Source organism: Mauremys mutica, chromosome 1 (genome assembly GCF_020497125.1).
Source record: "Mauremys mutica isolate MM-2020 ecotype Southern chromosome 1, ASM2049712v1, whole genome shotgun sequence".
NCBI classification, from domain to species: domain Eukaryota; kingdom Metazoa; phylum Chordata; order Testudines; family Geoemydidae; genus Mauremys; species Mauremys mutica.
The window spans coordinates 200,524,456-200,551,950 of record NC_059072.1 but is presented as its reverse complement, the minus strand read 5'-3'; the positions used below and the strand labels follow the sequence as shown (position 1 = coordinate 200,551,950).

Genomic DNA, 27,495 nt, shown 5'->3' with positions numbered 1-27,495 from the left:
GTCAACTTGGAGCAGTCACCATTTCAGTTCATTTCATGCTGCCAAGGCTTCTTAAGGGCAGAGAGCAAAGGAATATTTACATCAAACACTGCTGATGTTGTTGTCAATGTATATGACAAGGTTGTAATTATGTTTCTGGAACTCCTCTGTAAGATGTAGAAATTGCACTTGGCACTAGTTGAACACTGACACCAACTACAGGTGTGTATCCTGCTCCACAAGAGCTTGGGGATTTGTCAGTTCAGGAGACCTGGGGCCACTGGTTCCACACGGAGCAAATGTTTACCCCCACATCCACATCTCCATTGTGCCAGCAAATGGAGGCGAGTAAGAAGCTGCAGGGTTGAGGATGGAAGAGAGAACAGAAGACCCACAGGAGTGGAGAGAATTGCCAAATCCCTGACTTCATTGCAAGAAATTTCCACCGCTGCCAGGAAGTGGGGGAAGTGATTGGCAACACCTTCAGAGCCATCACCAGAGAGGGCAGTGAAGGAGAGAGGAGGGAGTGTGAGGGGAATGTGGGGTGGATGGGGATGCAGGGGGAGGCAGAAGGCTACAGGTGCATGAGGATGTTGGGGGCACAGGGTGTATAGGGACATAATGGGAGTGCAGCAGTATATGGAGGTGAATGGGATGCAGGGCTGTGGGGGTTGAGGGACATGGGGGTGGTGGCTCTGGGAGATGGAGAGGATGGGTGGGAGAGAGTTGTAAGGGGTACAGGGCTGGGATGGGTAGGTGTGGGGGGCAGGACTGGATGGGACGGGGAGGGATGCAGCGAGAGGGATGAGGGTACGGGGGGGTTGGGATGGGAAGGGATGCAGTGACAGGGGCTGGGGATGAAGCCCCATTCCCAGCACTCAGCGATGGGGATACATATACCTCAAACTCCTGGGTGCCGGCGACTGGGTGACAGACAGACCGCGGTTCGCCGCAGGGCAAGCACTGCAGCTTGAGCCCAGCCGCGCGAGGAGAAGAGGGCCAGGCAGCAGCAGGAGAGTCACACGCCACGCGGCCTCTCAACAGCCACCTGCTGAGTGCTCATGAGATGCGCTCGCGCTATTTCCTTCACTGCCCTGACCCAGCCAATGGGAGCTGCACTTGCATGTGGGGGGCAGGGCAGCATGCGAACCCCCCAGCTGTCCCTAAGGCTAGGAGCCGGACGTGCCGGCTGCTTCCTGACCTGGGATCCACTTGGCAGGGAGGCTAGCAGGAAGTCTGCCAGCCCCACTGCATGGCGCAATGATGCTGCCAACTGGACCGTCAATGGCCCAGTCAGCAGTGCTGCCCAGAGCTGCCAGGATCCCTTTTTGTCCAGGTGTTCCAGTCCAAAACTGGACACCTCGTCACCCTATTAGTGCGTAGAGTTAACCTCATGTATGTCTATGTAGGATTGGGGCCTAACACTGAAAGCCTACACTCTGCTAATAAATATACATAGGCGTTGTCTTGTGATCTAGTCCCGTATGATGGGTATGTATTGTAGGTTCATCTAACATTTTCCCATGTATGCATGATCTACATCTTCCATCACTTTTCAGCTGAGGGAGTTGCAGACAGATTGCATCTCCAAATTGCTAGTTTTGCATTCTCTGTTTAACAAGGCTACAGCGAATGGCAGGATCACTCATTATCCTTAGCAAGCAGAGCCAGCTTCAAAACCCGGGCGACGGGTCAGGTGCATTAGTCACTGGAGATGGAGTTCCTGCCCTCCCTTCACATGTATTTTGGACTCAGAATTCTCACCAGCTGGTTCAAAATAAAGGCAGTAAATGTCCACTTGGGGAATGGAGATGGCAAGAAGAGGAATTTTACGGAAGTGATTGTGTGGGTCGTAGGGTATGCTCTGTTCAGAGAGGGCAAGAACATGCATGCAATATTCAGAGACTGAAGAGTTTGTGCCAGAGAATTTAATTGTGTAATCCAGCCTAGAAAACTGATAATCTGCCAAAGTTTAGTGCCTGGCAAGTAGATACAGGTTAAGGGTGAGCAATTTAGCAATCCTGAGGTTAGCACTTCCAGATTTTTACAGCAGAAGCAAACCTGTCTGTACCTCTAAAGGTAGGGGGAAAGTTGGTAAGAAATTAAGTCTTGAAATATATCTCACCCATTTTCAGACCCCCACGCAAAAACTTTCTTCATCCCGTTCCCCCAACCACATACACACCAGTCTTCAGGAGCGAGGGAGATGAAGGAGGTCCACCAACATGCCATCCCCACATGACCTCCATCCCCAAAGTAGCCTTAATTTCTCCCTCCCATCATTCCCCACTTTGTCTCGTTTCCTTGGGTGAGAGCAAGGCTAGATTCACAAGGAGGACTTAGGTGCTGAAAGGAGGGATCCCTAGTTTGTGAATCCCTCTGGTGCTTAGGCATGAGTTAGCACCACACTGCTGGGCAGTGTCAGCACTTAGGCAGCTGTGCTCACGCCCAGCCACTGAAATTTAGATACTACAGGCACTTTAACAGTGGAAACTTAGGATACATCTTTGCAGCAAAAAGACCCAACCCAGCGACAGTGAGTCTCAGGGCCTGGGTCAATTGACTCATGCTCACACTATGTGAGTAAAACTAGCTGTGTAGATGGTCAGGCTTGGGCTGAAGCCTTGTCTCTCAGATCTTCACCCTCGCCTGGTCTCAGAGCCCAAGCTCCAACCCAAGCCAGGGCATCTACCAGGCTATTTTTAGCCCCATAGCATGAGCCCAAGTCAATTGAGCTGGGCTCTGAGACTCATGGCTGTGGGTGGCTTTTTGTGGTGTAGACGGAGCCTTAAGGGCCGACAGAGTTAGGTGGCAGCTGAGCAGGGAGATTCTGAATGCCAATGGCTTCTAAATATTGGACGTAGTCATCTAAAGTGGCAGTTAGGCATCTAAATCCCCCTGGTGAATCCCACCATTCTACTTGCCCTGCCCTCCAACAGCATCGGGACAGGCCAGAGGACTCTTACTGCCACTTTGGCAGGTGTGTTCCGCCAGTGGCTGTGGTAACACCTCACTCCAAAACCTTCTCTTTTTCAAATTGTTGTAACAGTACACCCCAGTTGACCATTGACAGTGAAGATTAAACCTTGGACCTCTAGATCGTAATCCAGGCCTGCCTGCATGGCTTGAGCTAAAAGCCCTACCTTACCCAAGGTTGTAACAGGGTCATCAACCTCTGTGTGGCCTAGTTACCACCACAGGGGGCAGATGCCACACTAAGCTGGGATAGGTTATGTTAATAAACACGGGGAGGTAGGCGGGAAGAGGGGGTAATTAGCCTGACAGAGCTATTATTTCCTGAGATCGCTCTGAATTTTGAACAGCCATCTGAAAATGCTAACACCATGCACTGTCTGTTATGATGCTACTGAATAACACCACTGTAATGAGAGCCATTATGAGATCATCACTTTTCTACCCTGTATCATCAGAACCTTCTGTGAACTTCAAAGTACTGGGGAAAGCAACATGTATCGCTTTGTAAATCCTCTTTTAAAGCATATCATTCACAGGAGTTCCTTTGACACTGCTGCGAGGAAGCAGTGCCTGAAGTATTTAAAAGCTCTGAGGACTCTGCAGTTTAATGGTCTCAACACCATCTTCTTAGGAGAAACTGATATTTCAGAATCTCTCATAACAGGGGAAAAGATATTGCAGGAAGACAGTCTGAACTGGCCAACATGGACACTCATTCATGCTGCAAGCAGTCAAGGCTGGGTGCCTTGGAGATACAGAGTGTTGCTAAGAGATGAACTGCCCATGAAGCAGGATGAAGACATCTTTCAGGAATTCTGCGATTCTCTGAACAAGTTCTATGGGAAATGCATCATTGTAGTGAGAGAGAAAAGGCAGCCTAGTGTGCTGCAGACAAAAGAACCCACTGCTCAGGAGAAGATAACTCACCCGCAGGTCCCATCAGTCATTTACATGTCCAGCATTGAGTGCTGCCCTCAAATTGCTAAAGCCAATGGCCATGAGCTTCTCTCCGTGCCTTTGCCCTACAACTATCTCCACCCTATGGATGTTGCGTGGTCTTCTCTGAAGTGGTTTATTATTAACAACAGGAAGGAGTTTTGTCTGAGGTCCATTGAGAGAACGTATTCCTACAGGTGTATACTTTTCAGTGACTTGCTTGAGAAAGGACTAGAGAAGATGACCCCAGGCAAATGGAAGATGGCGACTAACAAAGTGCGGAGATGGGAGAACTACTACCTTGATACATTTGCTTGAAGGTTTCCTCCTGCAAACATCAAATGCTCTTTGATTTAAAAATAAATAAACTAAAAGACCTATTAGTGTACCAGCTCTCTTGAGCCACTTCCCTCCTTAGAGGCCACCCTAAAACAGAAACATCAACAGTGATGTTAATAACAAACATCAGGTTAATCTGAATTGTAAGATCTTTATGTGGTCCAGGACTAGGGTGGGAAATGGTGTATAAATGCTGGGATGGATAGACTTAATTCCCTTAATCACAGAGATGGGCCCAAACCAAAACCCAGAATCCAAACAGCTTGATTTGGGGACAAGTTCGGATGCTGATCAGGGTCTGAATTTTATGGCTTTCTTCTTTCCTTCACCAAATCAAACCCCAGCGTTTGAGTTGGGTCCTGATCTGTATCTGAATTTTGTATCTGTATCTGATCTCTGACCCACTTGGGAGATCTACTAATGAGTAAAGTACATCTGAGGTGGAAATGCTCAACAGGGAAAACAAGCCAGAGGAATTCAAGTTACAGTTGACTTTAACATAAAACATAGGTATTGGCATACCACTTCAGACTAGTATCTGATAATGGTCAGCACCAGATGTTTCAAAGGAAGATACAAGAAACCCCATAGTGGTCAATTATGGAATAACCTGCCAAGGAGGAAAGTTTGTGTCTAACCCCTGTCTGTTAGTGATTGGTTTATATCCCTTTGGATAAAATATTGCACTCAACCTAATGTAACAGTGTGTTTTTCTTATCCATTTAAACAATTAATCCTTTTTTGAATCCTACTAAGTTCTCAGACTCAACGCCTTGTTGCATAGGTTAAGTCTGACTTGTTTAAAGGAGTATTTCTTCATATCAAAATTAACCGGTGTTGCCTTTTCCATTTCACTGAATGTTCTCTTGTTCTTGTAAATAAGTGTGCATGATTTGCCTTCTCTACACCATTCATTATTTTGTATACCTCTCCCATGTGCCTCTTACACAGAAAATGATAAAACTTCAACTCAAAAAAACACATTTGGATCACATGATGCTTTTCCATTTTTATTCTAATGGCTTGACTGATGCACTGAAAATGCAGGCAATTTTTTCCATGTGTGGAAACCACATAATATATTATAGAAATTAGAGGTGGAAAAGTAAATTACTTAATTAGGAAATCTAGTCCATCCCCTGGGGGATGACGGTGGAATCAGAGCAGTATCATTTCCCTACCGTATATTTTCTAGTACTGTGTGAATATATGCCTAAAAGTGTGTCTTTTCGTAGCTTTGTGTTCAATTACTATAAACTGCTGCTCTTTTTTGGGGTGGGGGGTGGGGGGTGGGAGGGTGGAGGGGGAAGTGGCCGTGACAGACTAAATGCTGTAAATGGAAATGGCCCAAGTATGGGCACATGTTACTGAAGGAATAGAAAAAGTATGAGAGGACAAGCTTTTATTGTTCAAATACCATGGGCCTGATTCTGATTTTGCACTGGTGTGAATGAGAAGTAGCTCCTCTCAAGTCAATGGAGTTAAATTGGTGTGAAAACCAATCTGAGAAGAGAATCTGGCCCAGTGTGTCTTTTGAGTGATGAAGGACAATAATTGCATAGCCAGCACAGTATTAATTATTTCATTAACAAAGTAGATGATATACAGCACATTTTTGGAATGTCTTTCTTGACCTTTAAACAATAATACTACACTATACACAAGAATAAAACTATCTGATCTGGGTTAGACCAGGATAAATCCAAAATAAATCCATTGCATTACTCTGGATTTACTATGGCAGAAGTAAGATCAGAATCTAAACTAAACACTAGAACAAAACAAAGTGTTGGACTGCTTCACCAATACAGTGCCTCCCTACTGAGCTTATGTGCCTCCCCTTTGCACAGTTGTGTTTTTCTTTAGGAACAGATTGAGACACCTTTTACTCACATTGAGCCATCCCCCCATAAGTCAATGGGACTATCTGCAGAGTCAGGCACTACTCAGTGTGAGTAAAGGCCCTTAGATAAGCAAGAGAGACTCTTCCCCTATCGCATGAGATTCTTCATTGTCATCAATCTTGGAAATAAGACCTTCCTCTGGAAGCAATTTATGTCGTAGTAACACAGTAACTTTTAAAAGCTTAACACAGGCAGGAGCTTATCCACTGTGACATTGCACTCCATATGTTTTATGGAAATATGCTAATGAGTGTGAATATAATGTAACTGACTTATGCTTCAATCAAAAGGTCTCTTGTAAGGTATCACCACCACAAGTACTTCTAATCTACTGAGTGTGTTCATCCTATTTGTATGAATGTATCATTCTTGTTTCTGAAATTAGGAATATGAAATATAACTCTGGGGTCCTATTGTAATTATGCAAAGTGTGGGCCATTAATGGTGGTTTAGAATCTTGACAGCTCCCATTGACTAGGACAATTGGTTGTAGATCAGGACTGTACAACATACGGCCCGCGGCCAGGATTCAAAGGGCTCTGGGCTGCCCGCAGCCGCAGAGCCCTTTAAATCCCAGCTGCGGCTGGGATTCATAGGACTCTGGGCTGCCCGCAGCGGTGGGGAGCCCAGAGCCCTTTAAATCTCAGCCGCGGCTGGGATTCAAAGGCTCTGGGCTGCCCGCAGAGATTCCCGGCGGCGGCTGAGATTTAAAGGGCTCAGGGCTCCCCGTGGCTGCGGGCAGCCCAGAACCCTTTGAATCCCGGCCGCGGCTCCAGCGGATGGGCCGGGGCTGGGATTTAAAGGGCTCGGGCTCCCCTCAGCAGCAGGAGCTCTGGGCCCTTTAAATCCCTGCAAAGCTCCGGGTTCCCCCAGCTGCCGGAGCCCCGGGCCCTTTAATTTGCCCCGAGGGCTCCCAGCCACCTCTTCAGCTGGGAGCCCCTGGTTGATTTAAAATCAAGTATCACCTCCCCACCCCCAACTTTTCTTTTTGGCCCACAGCTGTTTTGGTGGGGCAGCGCTGGGGAAGGAGGGTTTGTTTCTGCAGGGCTGGGCGGTGCTGGGGCGGGGTGTTTCCGCGGGGCCGCGAGGTGCTGGGTGGGGGGTGTTTCCGCGGGGCTGGGAGGTTTCGGCCCTCAGCTGTTTTCTTTGGAGTAATGTGGCCCTCGCCGCTTTACGAGTTGTGCAGGCCTGTTGTAGATGGTTTGTTTACCTGCAAGCCTTCTTGTGGATGTGTGGGCCAGCCTGTGGGTAATGAAGAATAAGGTCTTACAGTGACATGTGATCATTTCACCTGAACTGGAATCCATCTTAAACCTGGTGTTTTTCCATTTAGAAGGAGGGGTGGGGATCCAGAGAGACAAAATATTTCCACCTTGTGCCAAAGCTATAAGAGGGGGTGCAACAGAACAAAGGGGGCTGCAGTCATGAGAAAACCCCTAGTTACCACCTGAGCTGGAACTAACAAGGACTGTACCCGGGAAAGGATTGGGCCCAGACTAGGAAGGAGTCTAGGCTGTGAGAGAAGAACAGCTCTGAGGGTGAGATTGACCTGTATTCAGTTTCTTAATGTATTAGGCTTAGACTTGTGCGTTTTTGCTTTCTTTTGCTTGGTGACTTACTTTTTTCTGTCTGTTATTACTTGGAACCACTTAAATCCTACTTTTTATACTTAATAAAATCCTTTTTTTATTAATTAACCCAGAATAAGTTATTAATATCTGGGGAGCAAACAGCTGTGCATATCTCTCTATGAGTACTATACAGGGCAGACAATTTATGAGTTTACTCTGTCTAAGCTTTAGACAGAGTAAAACGGATTTATTTGGGGTTTGGATCCCATTGGGAGCTGGGTGTCTGGGTGCTGGAGACAGGAGTACTTGCTGAGCTGTTTTCAATTAAGTCTGCAGCTTTGGGGGCATGGTTCAGACCTTGGGTCTGCGTTGCAGCAGGCTAGCATGTCTGGCTCAACATGGCAGGGTTCTGGAGTCCCAGGCCATCAGAGAAAACGGGCTCAGAGGCAGTTTCAGCACATCAGGTGACCGTCCCAAGGTGGGGTGGGGGTCTCTGTGACTGAACCTGTCACATCCACCTTAAGTTCTTTTGCACAATTTATGGAAATTGCAACCTATTCTCTACAGGATTTTGCAATCCTTTAAGATGATGAAAAACCACGTGGCTAATATAGCTCTTTGGGACAGCACCTAGCACAATGGGATTCTGGTCCATGACTAGGGCTCCCTAGGCTGTACAGTAATACAAATAATACATAATAATATAGTTCTGACTGGGCTGGTAATTTAGAATAACAAGCATTTTCTATGACTAACCATTTTTAATAATAGGATATTAACAAATAACATGCACCCAATTCCCAGCAGAGGGCATTTAAACTAGCATGGATGAGTGTAATAAATTCTTTATATGGTTTTAACTTGCTGTGATTTCAGTATAGTCTCACTAGTACCAGCCCTTGTAGTACTGTATAGTCCAATACATTTGAACATTACCTATTATCAAAGCATATATCTTAATTCCTATCCACATATCTCTTTGTGTGATTAAACTGCACAAGTAGGATAAAGTAATTCAAGTAACTTTGAATAAAGGTTAGAGGTCAGATGAGAGGCGGATGCAAATTCTAATACTGATGAAAGAGCCATAGCAGGTGCCCAAGGCAAGCCGGAATGCAAATAGCTTGAAATTACATGGACCTATGTATTAATTGAAAGAAACCCAAGGAACCCATTGAAATTACTATCTCACTGGTTAATTGGTTCTGAAGTGGAGACACTTTTTCAATGAGCAGCCTCTCAATGAAAACTTTATTTGCTCCAGTTCATGGAGCAGGCATGCAATGACTAGATAATTTCCTGGTTCTTTGTTTACCAATATGCCCAAGTACTTCATGCATGGAAGTTTAGTAGGTCATTAGGGCAGAATTGGGAGAAAGGGGAGTGGATCACATGTTTACCTCTTAATTTTAAGCCCAATTTATTTTTACACGCTTACTTTTGGGCATTATAATCTAGCTCCTGGATAGTCTGCCTGGGTTTAAGCTCTCTTATGTTAAGAACAAGTGAGAATGATGTAAATTATTCTATGAGCCGTGTGCAAACATAAGAAATAGAAATACATTTCCAGTTTTCTCCAGCAATAGGACAGCACTAGATTTTTTGTAGGAGGTCCTCTGGAATTCATCATTTTCCTGTGCTCTACAATGGCTCAACATTATGACAGACCTTATTTTGTGGTGGTCTCTTGGAATCCATTAATGCCACACTCTATAAGTTGGCCATAGGTGGCTGCTTGAGCATATTGCAAGGTGCTGCTTCCCTAGCTGCTTCTGGAGCCCTTCCTGTCTGTGCTGGCCCTAGGATTACAGAGATGCTTAGCTAATCCTCAGTTTGACACAGAAAATGGGCAATACAATTTTAAATAAGGATCAGCTTCAAAGTGAGTCAGTACTTGCAGCTATCAGCACATTTTACTCCACCCTGCTTCACACGCAATGTGAAATGGGTAAGCACCCACCTCCAAAGCCCGAGCTGTACTTCTCAGTTCAGACTGGATCTCGACAATTGCATTTGATTGCTACAATACTACATGGAGCAAGTCCCACAGTGGAGGGGACGGACTGGAGGGGCAGTCACCAGGAATTAGGAAGAGAAAGCCAAGAGAGATCGGAATGGAGAAGCAAAGGGGGGAACAATTTATATATAAAGGGAGAGCATGGAGCAGAATACAAAAAGGGGTTTTAAAAGACAAACATGGTGAACTTAAAAAAATAAGGTGAAAAAAGGCAACATGAGTAGAAATAGGGTGACCAGATGTCCTGATTTTATAGGGACAGTTCTGATTTTTTTGGTCTTTTTCTTATATAGACTCCTATTACCCCCCACCCCCGTCCCGATTTTTCAGATGTGCTGTCTGGTCATCCTAAGCAGAAAAAGGGGAGGAGTATCAAATGTCAAGAAAAAGCATTAAAAAACAAGACACACACATGTTAAAAAATGAAGCCCTTGCTATCATTCTTATAATCAATGAAAAGTAACAATTATAAATAATTTGCAACTACTACAGTCCTATTTATCTGAGCATCTCCAAGCAGTTTATAGACTTGATTTTAGCCTCACAACAGGTGTGACATACAGCCTTTGATGTTGCTATTGGTTGGTTATAGAGATGTTTGCAGTGGATATTGTCTCAGATTCAAACAGGAAAAGAGCCATATGGCGTCAGAGACCAGAATATGCCTAATTATGTATGTCTGCAACAAACAAACTTTTCATAAAATGCCCTATAAAGTTTCTAGCTTCATGGAGTATGAATACTCTGACAACTGCAGACTATTCATGTAAAAGAGTTAGATTTTGCTGTTGGATATCTACAGTATATATTCGTTCATAAGCTGAATATTTTTGGGGAAAAAGTGACGCATCAAAGAGCGGGGGTCGGCTTATAGATGGGTCTACACCAAAATTTGATGATTTTAAACTCTATGGAATCATTGACTTGACTATCTAATACATTGTTGTTTTGTTTACCTGGAGCATCTGCAGTCATGGAGCCCCTAAGGGGCCAGGAGCCAAAGTTTGCCAACCCCAGAAATAGAGGGTCGGCTTACGAAAGGATCATACAGTTTTTGCTATTTTTAACCTATCTTGGGTGGTTGACTTATAAACTAACGGGCTAATGAACGAGTATATATGGTATATTGAGAAAAATATGGCCACATTCCTTGGGTTCTGCTCTCATAAACTACATAGGGCTGCTCAGTACTTGGACGGGGGAACCTATAAGAAATACTCTCTCGTTGCTGGAAGTAATAATACCTAGTTCTTGTATAGCACTTTTCATCAATAGATCTCAAAGTGATTTACAAAAAAGATCAGTATCATTTATCCTTGTTTTACAGATGGGGAAACTGAGGCAAAGATCCTCAAAGATATTGAAGCACCTGAATGACTTCAGCAGAACTAGGAACAGCACTCAGGTCTCCCAAATCCCAGTCTGGTGTACTATATTAGCTGTATTATTGAACCAATCCCCTGGTAGACAAGGATCAGCCATGGAAGTGTGAGCCTGCAATTTTTCTGGAGATACGGCATTTTAGCTGCATATTCTTCTTCTAAATAAGTATAAACACCAGAAACCTCTTGGAACTGCAATGGCCCATCCCTGAATACCATGGCCAGAGAAGATGTAACTTTCTACAATATTAAGGGACACTGCTTTTCAGGAGAAACCTAAAGCTGAGGCCCTAACCACTCAAGGTTTAAAAAAAAAAAAGACGACACCAAAACCAGGCTGTTAACACCATTGTTCAGGCCAAATTCCAGAGTGGGTAATTCCATTCTCTTTATTGAACATGTCTGATGCAGTTCCAGCTGGAACCCTTTTTCTTCACTTTCACTTTGTATTAAAAAAAAGCAAAGTATTAAATAAAAAACCCCAGTGTAGCATTGCTGGGTCAAGCCATACTTACTCTATTCAAGCAGTCCATAATGCACAATGTTGCTGATTTTTATCATGTCTCACAATACTTGGTGTTTTTCTTAAAGCCCCAGCTGCTGGAGTCCGTGACTATATGAGACATTCAGCTTTCTTGGAAAAGTAACTTTCTAGCCCTCATGGTTGTGGAGAAGCTCTTTAAAACCATGATCCATTAAGACTTGAAAACCAGTTTGTTTCTGAAGTGCAGGCACCAGCAGGCCGCTGACACATTTCTGGGAACACGAACACACACCCACGCCATCCCTTTGCTAAGGTACTGCATGTTTGGTTATGGTTGGGTTGCTTAATTTCAGGGCAGAGCTAAAGCACAAGGAATGCAAGTGGCCAGCCTTTGAGTTACAGATAGGGTGACCAAATGTCCCGATTTTATAGGGACAAAGATCCTGATTTTTGAGTCTTTTTCTTATATAGGCTCCCATACCTCCACCCCGTCCCGATTTTTCACATTTGCTGTCTGTCACCCTAGTTACAGAGCGTGCAGGCAGGGACTCCTGCTCCGGCAGCAGAATCAGAGGTAGAGGGAGGGAAAAACCAACTCCCCCCTGGCTTCCTCACCCCCTGCAGCCACGGGACAGGATGAGGAGGTAGTGCTGCCTTTGTTTTATTGTCCTCCATTCACCATTGGCAGGTTGGGGTCCCACAAATTCTAACACCAGCCTCAGTTGCTTTGTGCGCTAAGCAAGTTTCTTCCCTTTTTTTTTTTTAAAGTAGGCCCATGTTTTGCTGACTCTGCACTGGGGGCAGCTGTTTTGAGGGAGGAGGTGCCATTGTTACATAATCACGGTTCAGAGTAGAGACCCACACTCCAACACAGTCAAATGATTGCTATCCTAAGTGTGTTTAAAAATCTACTCTTGGACTATAATAACCATGTATGCCGCTTCCTAGAATGGGGATCATTTTAGCTACAGGACTCTAAAAATCAGGGAAGATCATGAAGATATGATCCAAATATGTTGGCATATGAGCTCTGATCCATTCAGTCATTACCTGACAAAGCATGACATCCTCTTGAAGCCAGTGGGCTTTCTCTGAAGGGTTGGGCTTTACAGTTTGATTAAATATCTTTTGTGTGTGCTTTTTCCCCAGACGGTGGAGCAGAATGGAACTGAATGCAGTGGAGTCATTAAAGGAGACTACACGCCATGTTCATACATACACATGATCCAGAGGCAGATATGGAAACTGTTGCAATTCACTGTGGTTGCCACATGATGGCCCTAGGCAGTACATAAATATTCCATGGACAGGCTTGTCAACTGAAAACTGTTGGAGACTCACAGTGCAAGACGAGTTCTGTACCACCACAGACGCTTTCACCTTTCCACACCTTCTCAGTTTCTGTCCCTGGTAGATGTATACGTTTTACAAAACGTGGATTGTCAGAGACTATCATGGAGGTAGCTAGCTCGACTGCTAGGTTTTTCTAAAAAGTCATCACTGTTACTGGTAGCCTATGTAATTCTGTGCTACTGAAACCCACCCCAGAGCTGCACCTCAGTTACATGAGCAGTAAACAAATCAATACCCACAATATCTACACCAGGGGTCAGCAACCTTTCAGAAGTGGTGTGCCGAGTCTTCATTTATTCACTCTGATTTAAGGTTTCGCGTGCCAGTCATACATTTTAATCTTTTTAGAAGGTCTCTTTCTATAAGTCTATAATATACAACTCAACTATTGTTGTATGTAAAGTAAATAAGGTTTTTAAAATATTTAAGAAGCTTCATTTAAAATTAAATTAAAATGCAGAGCCCCCCGGACCGGTGGCCAGAACCCAGGCAGTGTGAGTGCCACTGAAAATCAGCTTTTGTGCTACCTTTGGCACACATGCCATAGGTTGCCTACCCCGATCTACACAGTCTCCAATAGCTAGAATTGCTTGTTTGAGTTCACCAGATACAACAATGGGCAGTCGCAGAAAGAGGGCAGCAGTGAGCCACTGTTTGGTCACCTCTTGCACTATACGGAGGCCCAAATTGTGACCTCAGAGCCACAGGCCTGATTTTTCCCTCAAATTTCAGACACAAGGGTGAAACTTTGAGAAGTTATAAGCCATTGATGAAAGACTCTTTATAATGGAAATACTGAGGCAGCTGTAACTATTGGCATCTCTAAGTGTTCTCTGTGTAGCAAAATAATGCAAGCGAAACCTCCAACTGCTCAAAAGGGCAGAAATTGCTGAGTTTTATTTCCTTATGTTAAATTCTCCTCACACCTTCTATGAGTCATCTCAATTATCACTTCAAAGGTTTTTTTTCTCCTGCTGACGATAGCTCATCTCAGTTGATTGGACTCTTCCAGTTGGTATGCATGCTTCCACCTTTTCATGTTCTCTGTATGTATAAATATCTCCTGTCTGTGTGTTCCATTCTATGCATCCGAAGAAATGAGCTGTAGCCCACGAAAGCTTATGCTGAAATAAATGTGTTAGTCTCTAAGGTGCCACAAGTACTCCTGTTCTTTTTGCAGATACAGACTAACACGGCTGCTACTCTGAAACCTGAGTTTTAATAGTTATGGTTTGATTTGTGCTATTACTATTACAGTACAGCACTGTGTGCACTAGGCGCTGCAGTTAGGGTAGATCTAGGAAGACACATGGATATTGTCCCTACAGCTTACACCCTGGATTGGTTCTGGGTCCAGGGGAGGGACTAGGCATGCCCTATGCTCTCCTCTGCAGCCGGTGCAGGCTGCCTTGAGAAAGGAGCAAGGAGAGTCTGGGGCTTTTGCCTCCTGCAAGCGCCACCAGCTTGTAGCACTTGTGATGGATTTCCTCGTTAGAAGTGATTGTCTTTCTGCACTCCACAGCTGATTTTAAGAACAGCCTCTTTTACATCACCTGCCTTAAGTGCAGCATTTCTGGTAAGCAGAGACTCAGGCCGCTCCTATTGAGGAACCTTTATTGAATAAATAGAGGATGGATATTCTTATTACATGTATGAAAAGTCAATATGCAGTTTAAGTGAATGCTGCTCGGGGACGGTTTATTTCTTTGACACATCGTTCAATCAAAGGGAAGTCTTCACCCTCCCGGGAAAGGTATCCACATGAGCAGGAAACGTCAGGAAATCTGCAGAGAAAAAACAATGATTAAATTAGTGAGAACAGAAAACATGATACGCTTTCAACAACATATGGTCTAAATCAGGGTTTCTCAGCCCCTGGGTTGGGCCCCCAAATTGGGTCACCAGAATGTTTCGAAGGGGCACATAGCAGCTCCTGTGTCTCCTATCCCACAGGGCTGGCTGGGCTCACCTCCCTGCTTCAGGCACTGCAACCTCTGGGGTCCCAGCGCCACTCAGGCTTGGCCCAGCTATCATGACTACGGGAGTCCGGGTAGGCCAAATTTGAGTGAGAGGTACTGCAACCCCATGAGCCAGGTCACAACTCCACTCACACAAAGCTGGTCCAGTCACGGGGGCGGGGCCAAACCTGACTGGTGCTGCAACCCCGGAGTTTGCAACGCCCAGAGCGAAGCCCAGTCAGCCCCACAGCACAGGAGTTGCCACTATGGGATGAGTGCTGGGCAGGATCCACCTGAGACCACCTCAGGGCAGGATCAGAACCAGGGCAGGGTGAGAGGGGAAGCTGGCCAGAGCGCAAAGCCTCAGGGGTGGCTCAGGCCAGCAATGCCAGGTGGGGCTCGATGGGGTCAACCCCATGCAGTGGGGCTCAGGGAGGGCACACCACCTCCACCCCCAATGAACCTCAATAGACCACCCAGGCTTTCTGGGTTGGGGGAGGGGGTACAACCAAAAAAATCTGGGGAGGCACGTGATCTCCCCACACATCACCTCTGGTAGGGGGTGTAAATATGCTTGCTCGCCTGGGCACTAAAATGCCCCAGACCCTCTACCCTCAGAGTATTTACTGGGTTGTGAGAAGCCATAAACACTTACAAACGGGCGCCGAGCCCAAAAAAGATTGAGAACCACTGGTCTAAATCAGCCTTCCCATGTGGAAAGCCATGGCCGAACACAAAGCTCTGCCGCCTTAACACTATGTTGATTGCACAAAGCGGTGGGGAGAAAGTGAATAGGGAAGTGTTATTTACCTCTTCACATAACACAAGCACCAGGCATCACTTAATGAAATTAATAGACAGCAGGTTTAAAACTAACATTTGGAAGTACTTCTTCACACAGCACATAGTTAACCTGTGGAACTCATTGCCGGGGGACGTTGTGAAGGCTAAAAGGATAAGTTCAGTTCATGGAGGAAAGGTCCATCAATGTCCATTAGCCAAGATGGTCAGGGATGCAACCCCATGCTCTGGGTGACCCTAAGCCCCTGACTGCCAGAAGCTGGCACCAGAAAACAGGGGATGGATCACTCAGTAACTACCCTGTTCTGTTCTCTGAAGCATCTGGCACCAGCCACTGTCAGAAGACAGGATACTGGGTTAGAAGGACCATTGGTCTGACCTAGTATGGCCACTCTTATGTTCCTGTGTTAGAACATCCTTTGGGTTGGAGGGTTCCTCCCGCTGCCACCATTCCCCATGTAAACGAAGAAGAGATTGATCCTCCAATCCATGAGTGTCCCAATAGCTGTGAGGCGATCCTGAGGATTTGGGGACACCTTCGGATAGCCAAGGTGTTCTTGTGGAAGCCCATCTCCTCAGTACTCCCTGGGCCTCCCCATGCTTCATGGCAGCATGGCTCTCTCAGAGGATAACATCAAGGAAGGGCTCCACATGAAACCGGATGCCAGGCAGGAGCAGGGATGCAACTACTTTGGTTTAACCTCTCTCTCTCTCTCCAGCAGAATTTTTATTACTTATTAAACATGCAAAACATTCTCATTGCTGTACAGTGCCAAGTGGAGGATCTGCTCCAATGTTCACAGTCTAAGATGACAGGCAGTATAAATCAGACCCAAAACACGTCAGGACCAAATTATGCCTTTTGGGGGGAAAATCTCTAACACTGGCAGGTATAACCTTTGTGCCCTGCCAAGAATGCTTCTGGCCCGAATTCATGGCAGACCAGTGATAGTACACAGGCAGGGTAGGTTTTGCTGCTGTCATAAAAGTAGCGGAGTGCTACTAACCACAGTCTGAACACTAGCTAATGGAGGGTCAGGGTATAGCCCTTAGGCAGGAAACCATTTTCCCTTGCAGATACAGGCCACAGTGACAGCCAGACTTTCCCACACCTCCCTAGTGCTGTGTCCCAGTGGCTGGAATGGAGGGAGAGGGCTCCTTAACACTTCTTCTCCCACACATACACCAGCCCTGGATATTTATTTCTGAAATCTTATCCCGAGCCGAGTAGAATTTTAATAAAACAGTCACTGAAACATGATAGAGAAACAAAACAGTTCTTCCCTATCTTTCTAGTTCATAAATTAATCCTTCCCAGACGTCAAATCAAAGGACTACACACAGAAGAAATTCAAAACATTTTCCTCTGTATCTTCCTGTCTCAGCTAACAATGACCCTCCCTGTGGTGCATGGCGTCATGCTGCCATGCTGTGGACTGGATATTTGGATCACAGGGAGTCTCCCTGCCTGCTAGTGACAGCTACCATTTTAGTATTTTGATTCACATGCAGAATCATACTGAATGAATGTGTCTCATGGAAACTTTTCTATCTGCCCTTTGCTGTTTTCCTTAGGCCTTATCTACAGCTTGCACCAGTTTAGTTGAACAGGTTTAGTTAAATCATTGCAAATCCCTGCAGGGAAACTCTTATTTCAGTTTAAGAGTAGTTTATTTCCATTTGCCTTAAACCAGTTCCTAATCAGCTTGGGCCAAACTGCAATAAGTCTGGTTTAAACTGAATTAGGAGTGTCTATGGAGCCTTGTGTACCAGTTAACTACATCAGTTTAAAATCACAGCTGACGCAGCACCTAAAGTGGTGAAGCAACTTGGCATATAGACAACCACTGCATTCCCACAACTTATTCTTAGGGCCATATTCTGCCACCAGCTATTATGCATAACTCCCATTCACTCTAAAAGGAGTTCTGGAAGAAGAATAATGGTGACATGACTTGGGCCCAAATTGCTAACACTCTTAAAAATCGAAACTGATTTCTTACGTGGGGTGATGCTTAATTTAAAAATGCAACAGGAGTCCTGCTAATAACAACACTTTACATTTACAAAGAAGTAAAGTCATATTAGCCCCATTTTACTGATACAGAAACTAAGGCACAGAGCAAGAAAGTGACTTGTCCAAAGTCACATAGCAAACAAGTGGCAGAGCAGAGAATACAACCCTTGTCTCTTGATCCCCCCTGCAGTCTTATGCGCTAATCACTAGACAACACTCTTCTGGGTACCACATCCTAGATGGTGTACATTATACTGGCACGACTATAATTCTCCATGCTATGGGCTCAATCAGATGCTGAGCGTGCTCAGCTCTCTCTCAAGCCAGTCAGAGGCAAGGGTATGCAACACCTCTAAGCACCGAGCACTGCTCACAGCTCCCAAAATGGAGCCCATTTATACCAGTAAAGTGCATAGCCTGTTGTGTAGTGATATATCCACCTTGCATGATATATCCACCTCGGAGAACTCCTTGCGATATGGTTTTGCTCTTCCAGCTAAATTACTTTCGTCCTGTAACATACTTAAACTATGTGAGAGATTTGGGTTTTCTTTAAAGTCTTAGATTTTTTTAAAGGCCAGAAGGGACCATTAGATCATATAGCCTGACCTCATATATAACACAGACTGGAGAATTTTCACCCAGTTACCCCTCAGTTGAGCCCAATTTAAACTTGTTTTCCGGTGCTCAGATCCCATAGGCGCTGAGCATGGTATAAAAACTTAGGTAGATACATAGCAGAAAGAGAATATCTTAAAGAGATTTCACTGCAGTGTGACTTTTCTGGTGATCATTGTGTCAGTGCTAGAGGATTGAACCGCTTAGTGTACATGCATGTGCTGAAGTACCACAGGAAATATTTTTGTTTGACGACAAGATAAGTGGTGATGAGCGAGATAACGCCTGAATCCAACTAGATCAGAAGCAAAACATAACAATGAGCTATAACAGTATACTGCACACCAACTGAGCCAGTAATTCTATACCTTGTAAGACTCTTCAGTCTTCCTTCTTCTCTGCTTCATTTTTCAGCTTTGCCTCACGTTCTTTTTTCATTTTTTGTTCAATTTTTTTACTCTGGTATATTTTTACTCCAGCAAATGCCAAGCAAAGAATTAATGTTTTAGCTGCCAAAATGTACATCAGCAGTGGAAAATTCTCCAAAACCTGAAATATAAAACAATATATTTCAACAGAGTTTCTACAACACTTGAGCAACTGGGACATTTAAAGCACATCTATGGCATACTATGCAACTTCCCTATGGAAGCTGTATTGTTCAAGACTTTGTTCATGCTATGGCAATGCAGTGCATGCGTTCTTCCCATGGGAAATTTCAGGCCATGTGGATCAGAGTTCAGATGCAGACTGCAAAATATTTCCCTCCATTCATCTCAATTTGTAAACGAATTTGCTTTGCCCATATTCACACCTCCTTCTGTGTTTGCTCTTCTGTGAATTAGTTTACTGGCAACATGGTTTGTTTGAAGGGCAAATTTTAAGTGAATGTTGCAAGAAATTTGCAGAAAGCAAACTTGGAGTGGTAATTGTGAGGATTCACCTGATTCCTACACTCATCTCACACATTAGGCATGATCAAAGTTGCTTTCCTGGGCAGTGCTGAAGATTTTTGGCCTTCCTAGAAGTTTATGTACTCAGTTTTGCCATTGACTTCAATGGGAGTCAGGATTTCACCCCAGGTTTCTGAAGAATCATCAACTGGAAAAGAGGGATTACGGTGGATGATAACTCTAGAACCATTAAATATCAAAACTCCTCCTGGCACCTCATTGCTTGAGTTACACAACAGCCCAAATGTGCTCCTCTTACATGGAGCCTGCTAGCCATGCTGATGACCATCTTACCTGGACCTGATATCAGGCAGCTCAAAGATGAGCAAATCAGGCAATGGTAATACTGGCTCCAGACCAAGATCTTTATGTACTGGTTTGTTGCAATTGCAGGATGGAAACAAAACAGGAATTGCACAAGGTATTCATGTACGAGACCAAAAGAGCCGGAGCTGAGCCAAGAATTGTAGCTTAGGAGCTGTAGGCCAATGTCTGACAAATCACTGACACGATCTTCCTCTGAAATAAGGACACTGTCTTGGATGGTGACCAGACCCCACCAATACTGGGGGGGTTGTGAGGGCTGTAATTGGCTCTTTTCCTTGTTCACTCAAAGCCATAATCTTGAAGGCATGTAGCAGTGGCTGCCAGGCTCTGCGTAACATTGATCTATAAAGGTGATCTGTTGAGATAGTCATCCAGACATGGGGAGATGTGTATTCCTCTCTCAAGGGAGGGGGGGATGGAGGAACGACGGTGGTTTCTGTGAATACCCGTGCAGATGTCGAAGTCCAAAAAGGGAGTGCTGCATATTGAAAAAAAAATCTCATCCATTCAGGGCACAGAAATACACCAGGGGACTGGGTGCAGAGATCAGATAACCCTGTGTTCATCCCATCTCTGGCCCACACAGAGCTCCAGGGAGGGGCCATAGAAGCAGCTGATCCAGAAACAGGAACTTGTAGGTTCCTTGGGATAAGGCTGTTTTTGTTGCCCAGGGGTGGATAATAAATGCTGGCTCATCCCCCATTTTTATGTTGAGTTGCTTCCCCAGGTTGCAGTGACCTCTGTGTCCAGTCAAAAGAGCTCAGACATTTCATAATGAATATTTCACAATGTGCTGCTTGTGAATAAACTTCAGGCCACACATCAGTCACAAAAGCTATCTGGCTAATCATTCTGAGTAATGGCTGAATCTGAGAAAACAGATCTGTTTGCAGACAATTTGCACACAGAAAAACTTGCAGAATAAACTATATATTTATTGATTGATTGATTGATTGAGGAGGGATAGCTCAGTGGTTTGAGCATTGGTCTACTAAACCCAGGGTTGTGAGTTCAATCCTTGAGGGGGCCATTTGGGGATTTAGTTGGGGATCAGTCCTGCATTGATCAGGGGGTTGGACTAGATGACCTCCTGAGGTCCCGTCCAACCCTGTGACAGTCTATGTATATTCTTAACCAAGCTCTAGGCATCATCACAAGTCAATGAGGTAATAAATATCCATTACAGTATGGTGAGACGGGTTCACTGGGGCCCTGCCTACACTAGAATGGTTGTAAGCTATGGGTGCTGAACTTAATTGCAAGTGCAGACAAAGGGAAACTATGTTCCGCACCCTTTTAGTGAAACTACCCATGTTCTTAGTAAATGGGTTGTTTTTCTAATGTAAGCAGGGCATAGGTGGGTGGGAGGATGTCTGCTCGATTCAGGATAGAAGATATTTGATAATGTCTCTGATATTGACCAATATTAAATTCTTCAGAGGAAACCAAACCGAGGCCAGGATCCTGCAAAGATTACGCATATGCTCAGCTTTAAGCACACACATAAATATGGGAGTATGGGGCAAGCAAACAGAATTGAGAAGAAAAATTTAAGTCCTAGCTGACCTAGTGCCTAGCCCAGGGATCGGCAACCTCTGGCACGCGGCTCGCCAGGGTAAGCCCCCTGGCAGGCCAGGCCAGTTTGTTTACCTGCCACGTTGGCAGGTTCAGCCGATCGCGGCTCCCACTGGCCGCAGTTCGCTGTTCCAGGCCAATGGGGGCTGCAGGAAGTGGCGCGGACGAGGGATGTGCTGGCTGCCGCTTCATTGCGTCTGGTGTGCTGCTTGCTAAGTGGTATATCGGTACCAGGGATACCGCACACCAAAACGGGGATGAGTGGTATATACAACACAGCAACTGCGCTACAGCATAGCCATGAAAAGGAGACTAGACAGAAAGTAAGATAAGCAGAGCCAAATGCCATGTGGAGTGTGTGTATGGAGAAGCAAGACAGAGTCTGCCTATAGTACTCTGAGGCCCACAGCAAAGTCCTTATTCATATGCACACAGCAAAGTCAACTTGCAAGGCACTGAATATATATGGTAGGAAATATAATATTAAGTCTCCAGATTCCATGGGGAGAGAGCTGTGGTTAAATCCCCTTACACGTGAACATGGCGTTTATTCCACACAAAGACACACACGCTCCAACACAACATCCCCAACTCTAGCTTAACACACTCCTCTTTAACACTCCCCCCACCCTCCAGGCTTTAATAACAAAAGTCTCCTCACCCTCCAATTAAATTCCACCATCTTGGATCTCTGATGATGTCACGGGTCACACCACAGTCTAAGCCCAGCAACGTTTGTCAGATTTATAAGAAACTGGTGGAGGCGGATTCATCTGAGGAAATAAAAATAAAGAAAGAAATGAGCCAGTCTGTCTGCATTTGACATGTCCTAGCTGCGGGTCTCTGACAAGCACACCGAGCCTACTGCTACAATAGTCTCGGAACATTCAGTAACCACCTCGCAGGGAGCAGATTATTTTGTAGCTGGTTGAGTGACAAGTACAACAGCCATTTGGAGCCTTACAGAGAGCTGAAGGTTGACAGGCCTAGAACAGGTGTCATTTGTTTGTATGGAGGGGGCCCATCCCTGCAGCTGTTCAACTATAAATGCAATGCTGGCTGCTTTAATAAGCATGACGTGTGTGCAAAGGAATTATCCCCATGAGATGTTTTAGGAAAACAAGCCCACCAAAACCAAGGCTGCGGTTTTAATCCCACCGGCCCTGCTCAGAGCTTGAATCCCCACTGCTTCGATTGCTCTTGTCCAGTGTTTCTCAAACTGGGGTTGCCACTTATGTAGGGAAAGCCCCTGGTGGGCCGGGTCAGTGCGTTTACCTGCCCCGTCCGCAGGTCCGGCCGATCACGGCTCCCACTAGCCGTGGTTCGCTGCTCCGGGCCAATGGGAGCTGCTGGAAATGGCGTGGGCCGAGGGACATACTGGCCACCACTTCCAGCAGCTCCCATTGGCCCGGAGCAGCGATCCGCGGTCAGTGGGAGCCGCGATCGGCTGGACCTGCAGACGGGGCAGGTAAACAAACTGGCCCGGCCCACCAGTGGCTTTCCCTACACAAGCGGTGACCTCAGTTTGAGAAACACTGCTCATCTTTAGTATCATCTGGGGGAAGTGAAAATATGCTTCTGGATTTTGAAAAAACATTATACGTAAGTCTTCCTATGGCAAACACAACATGAGTCAAACTCACTGTCAGTGATCCTCTAGGGCGCTTGCTGTTGCTGCTAGCACTGAGATCTCCAGCTGAGGAATGCTTGAGGAGCCTCAAGTGGACATAAGGCAGCTACATATGGATGAGTCTGCATTTTGGTTTTCACCTCTGCTTATCCAGTGGTTTCAGAACATCAGACACACGGGTTCCACTTTAAATAGATTTCCCTGCACATGCTCTACCTGTCCCTGAGCTGATTCCCTATATGTGTCCCATGTTTGTGCAGACGCTTTCCAGGTTGCGCAAACCCGACTTACGGAAATCCGGACTTACAGAAAAAGTTATGTAAGCACTTTTTTTTTTTTTTGCGTAGTTGTAGGAGATACATTCCCGACTTACGCAAAACTCGACTTACACAAGGCGTTCCAGAACGGAACGCTTGCATAAGTCGGGGAGCTTCTGTATAACAACAGATTCACCGTGTGATCTGCAGAATGGGGACCACTTCTTAGCCACTTGCAGAGCTATACAAACAATAACAATAAGCCCACCATTGCTGCCTTTCTGATCCTTCTCTGACTAAGATAGAGGAGTCAAGTGAGTGGTCTTAAGGCTCTTGTGTGCCCATGAGACAGATTCCTACCTCCTGCCATCTCTCCTACTTACAGCATCAGCTTTACTCACTGTTCTGAACTGATTTGAAGCCACCTTTATATATCAGTGTTGCATACCCACTCTCTGATGTCCCCAACCTCCAGTGGCCCCACTTAATCCTGCTTTAGGCCTCTTGGGTTCTCCTGCTTCCCCATCTTGACCCAGGCCTGGTAAATCTTGGCAGGAGAAAGAAGCCTGGATGTGTATGTATGAAAGGCAGGACTGACTGCTTCATACTTTAAAGAAACATTTATTAGCAATGATATCACTGGTTTAAAAACAAAAAAGCTCACACACTGTACTTTCAAGGTTATGCTATCTTAAAGGGAGGCAGGCAAATAAACAATCGAAGTTTCATGTTTGCTTTTTCAAAGGCAGATAAGGCAGAGATAGGAGTTTAAAAACATCTACACTCAGCTGTTTGTTCCCCTGAAAACGTATATTCTCTTAATAAATACAACGGTCACGGCAAGGAGACCCAGCTCAGTGTAAAGGAGGTCACCTTCACTTGCAGTCAGGACTTCTGAGGAGATCTTGTGGTTATGTCACATGAGCGACCGAGCATCTGATCTCTACTCTGAGCATTGTCACAGACTTCCAGGGCTCAGCTCACCACTGACTTGCACGTTGCATAGTCATTTACACCTGCGCAAATGCACGTAAAAGGACCACCACCATAGTAGTACCTCATAATCTTTAACATGTTTATCCCCACAACACCTCTCTAAGTACCATTATCCCTGTTTTATGGATGGGGAAACTGAGGCACAATGAATCAAAGTGGAGAGCAGGGAAGTGAACCCAGGACTCTCAAGGCCTAGGGTGCTGTTTTAACAACTGCACCATCCTTCCTCTCTACCTCTGCTCCCAAACCATAATCCTCCACTCACTCAGTCTCACATCAACTGTGCACAGCTGTAAATGACTAGATGAGGTACAAGGTAGTAGGGAATGAGGCCTCTTATGTGATGTTGTCTGGGAAACTCCCATGGCCTGCTGATAGCTTTGTTACTCAGCAGTGTAGTGGGGCTCATAATACTGTTCTACCTGGCAGGGGTGTTATGAGGCTTAATTAACGTATATAAAGCGCTATGAGCCGAAAGGCACCATAAAAGGGTAAAATACACCTCTACCCTGATATAATGCTGTCCTCAGGAGCCCAAACATCTTACCGCATTATAGGGGAAACCGTGTTATATTGAACTTTATTTCATCCGCTGGAGTGCACAGCCCCACCCCCCCGGAGTGCTGCTTTACCATGTTATATCCGAATTTGTGTTATATCGGGTCGCGTTATATCGGGGTTGAGGTGTAGAATGTATTTGATTGCGCCTACAGTAAGGTGATGGCAGACTATAACCTGCACTAAAAATGTGTATCCTCCTTCCATTTCGACAGAAACCATGTTTTCTTCTTCGGACCATCTCTCACTATCTTGCTGATCTTGCTAGCTTCCCCTCGTTCACATATTTAAAGAGACCATCGATACATTTTACAGCATGCTATTGGGCAGAGGAACAATCACAGGGCTTGACTTGTTGATGCTACGCTGTGTGTCAGGCTGGGCTCTCTGAGAGTGGGACCAAGATACCCCAACATGGCTCTCCGAACCCAGACAAAAAGCCGTTGTGTGACACAGCGGGAGAGGATCTGAACCTGGATTGCCACTCCCACAATTCCTCAAAACCCCAACAGTGCATGTGATCATGGGCGCCGGGTTTGTATAATTTGTGGTCGTGCCCAGAACGGGTCCAAGCAGAGCTGTCCCATCCATAGGACAGACCGGGGCAACCACCCCGGGGCCCACGCTTTGGGGAGCCCCACATTTCAAGGGGACGCAGAGTCCAGGGGGACCTGGGGGGTTAGCAGGGGGTCTGGCGCCAGCAGCAGCAAGTGACCTGGCCCCAGCCCACCCCTCCCCACCCCCATTCCACCCCTTTCCCAAGCCTCTGCCCCGTCTCTCCTCCTGGCTTCCATCCCCTACCCCAAGCAACACTGGGAGCCAGGTTGCTTGCTGCTGCCGGCGCCAGGCCCCCCGCTATCCCCCCAGACACCCCTGGACCCCGCATCCACCTGAAGCACGGGGCTCCCCCCAAGCACGGTAAGACCAAACATTGGTGGAGTTGGGCCAATGTTCCTAAATACTGGTGGAGCATGGGCACCACGGGCCCACGTAACTCGCTGCCTATGCATATGATACAGGATGAAATCGTACAGGGCCAGTCGGATCCAGATACTTTTATAACTCAAACAGAGCGGCCCAGATTCTACTCTAGGCTACGCTGGTGTAAGTCAAAAGTTGCTCAGTTGAGGCCAGTGGAGTTACTCTGGGTTCAAACCAGTGTAGTTGAGAGCAGTCAGTTAAATGAATAACAGAAATATACAGCACTGCTGAGATCTTCATACCTGGAGTTGTAGAGAGCAGATGTATTAACAGCCTCTCCGACAGAGCCTCACATATGCCATACTCTGGAAATTAAACATGGAGCAAAGGGAAATTTAAAGAGACAGATTTTAAATGCCTGCAGCATCTCAGATTGTTAACCCAGGGGCCCCAGCACACCATTTTAGTCACATGCCAGACTGCTTGTAGATCAGAGGGGTTTCCACAATGCCACCACCACCGTTGCACTCACTACCAGCCCAACCACCATACTGCTGGGCTACTTCCACCTGCATGCCTCCCTCTTAACACCACCCATGTCCATTGCTTCTCACTTGCCTTGCACCCCTCAGCACCCTGTCTGGCTTTCCTGCTGCCAGTTACCAGCTTCCCACCACTCCCCAGTGCCCGTCCCCTACCCATCCACTGCTTGATTGTACTGCCTTCCCCTGACATTGTTACTTGGGCCCTGCTACCTCTGCTCCCCACAACTCTTCACCCCCAAACAAGGCACTCCCCAATGGAAGTCCTCTCCCAGCTGTCACCGACACTGTACCTGAATTGCACACACAGCTCAGGAAACTGAAAATTACTGTGTTGAAAAAAATACTTCACTCTCTTTCTGCTATTCATTTACTTCACTCAGCTGAGACAGGGAAACTGAACATAAGTGAAACTGACTAGTCCATAGCCAACTTCATTTTCAGGTTCTCATACCCCAGAACTCTGCATCAGGGCTTGGGTTGCAATACTGCAGGGGATGGTCACATCCAGTCAAATATGTTTTCACTGAATTTTAAAATCATATCAAACCATTTTAATGAGCTGGGGTGGGGTTCCTTACAAAATTTGGGGCTCAAAATGTCCAACATGTGTCCAATAAAGTTGCTGAGACAGATTGGGGAAATGGACATAGCCCAGAAAAATACAAACGAGCCCAATTTTGAACTACCTTGCACATGTGTGTAAGGTGTCTGACAGCAATGCCAACACACGATGCAAACAAACAGGGAATCAGGCCCAGAAACGTAACTTTACCTGAAACTCACTTTGCTTAAGGTTTGCATTTTGTGCCGAAAGTCCAGCTCTTACAGAAACCCCTAGGTCACGGATTCATTTTAAAAATAAGACCTTCCCAAAGAGAACAGATTGATACAGTACCTTGCAGCACGCAGCCATTACACACAGAGGGGAAGTGGACACAAACTACAAATACCAGAAGCCATACAGCTGGCAAACTACAGCTCCCAGCATGCCACAATCATAGCTGGCTGTTAACCCTTTTTTCCAGTATACCTCCATAAAACAAACGTGCACAGTGCACATTCTGGCACATTTAACACCATGTATATTATTAACAATGATAATGTGGAATTTGTCCTTTTAGAATGACACCTGGTAGAACACGTGGAGAGCTTGTTCTACAGGTGTGGAAAAAAATAGAAATCCAGAGTTAAAGTACCCACAACATCCCATATTCATAGATACATGCTTTTGACATGAATCTGTGCTGGCTGACATTTAAACCCTATACACTATGGCAGTTTGACCGTTACCTGCAGACAATCTTAACTAAGATCTGCTTTGGAATTAACCTGTACCTGGTAGTTTAGGTTGAAGTTCTACACCCATCTCATCACCTTATCTGTCCCTGAAAAACAAGA

At 45.7% G+C, this 27,495-nt stretch overlaps 2 protein-coding genes across 2 annotated transcripts; one reads left to right on the top strand and one right to left on the bottom strand.

Annotated features, from left to right (window-relative positions):
- The first annotated feature begins 3,401 nt into the window (after nt 1-3,401).
- On the top strand, nt 3,402-4,300 carry C1H21orf140 (chromosome 1 C21orf140 homolog). The gene has a single exon (XM_045000872.1). It carries the CDS (start codon nt 3,448-3,450, stop codon nt 4,207-4,209), a length of 762 nt encoding a protein of 253 aa, XP_044856807.1. The 5' UTR covers nt 3,402-3,447; the 3' UTR covers nt 4,210-4,300.
- A 10,238-nt stretch (nt 4,301-14,538) lies between these two features.
- On the bottom strand, nt 14,539-27,048 carry SMIM11 (small integral membrane protein 11). The gene is made up of 5 exons (XM_045002512.1): nt 26,993-27,048; nt 25,855-25,917; nt 21,852-21,963; nt 18,704-18,884; nt 14,539-14,725 (listed from the first exon to the last, which is right to left on the bottom strand). The coding sequence occupies exons 3-4, from the start codon at nt 21,870-21,872 to the stop codon at nt 18,717-18,719; spliced, it is 189 nt and encodes a 62-aa protein (XP_044858447.1). The 5' UTR covers nt 21,873-21,963; nt 25,855-25,917; nt 26,993-27,048; the 3' UTR covers nt 14,539-14,725; nt 18,704-18,716.
- Nucleotides 27,049-27,495: the final 447 nt, after the last annotated feature.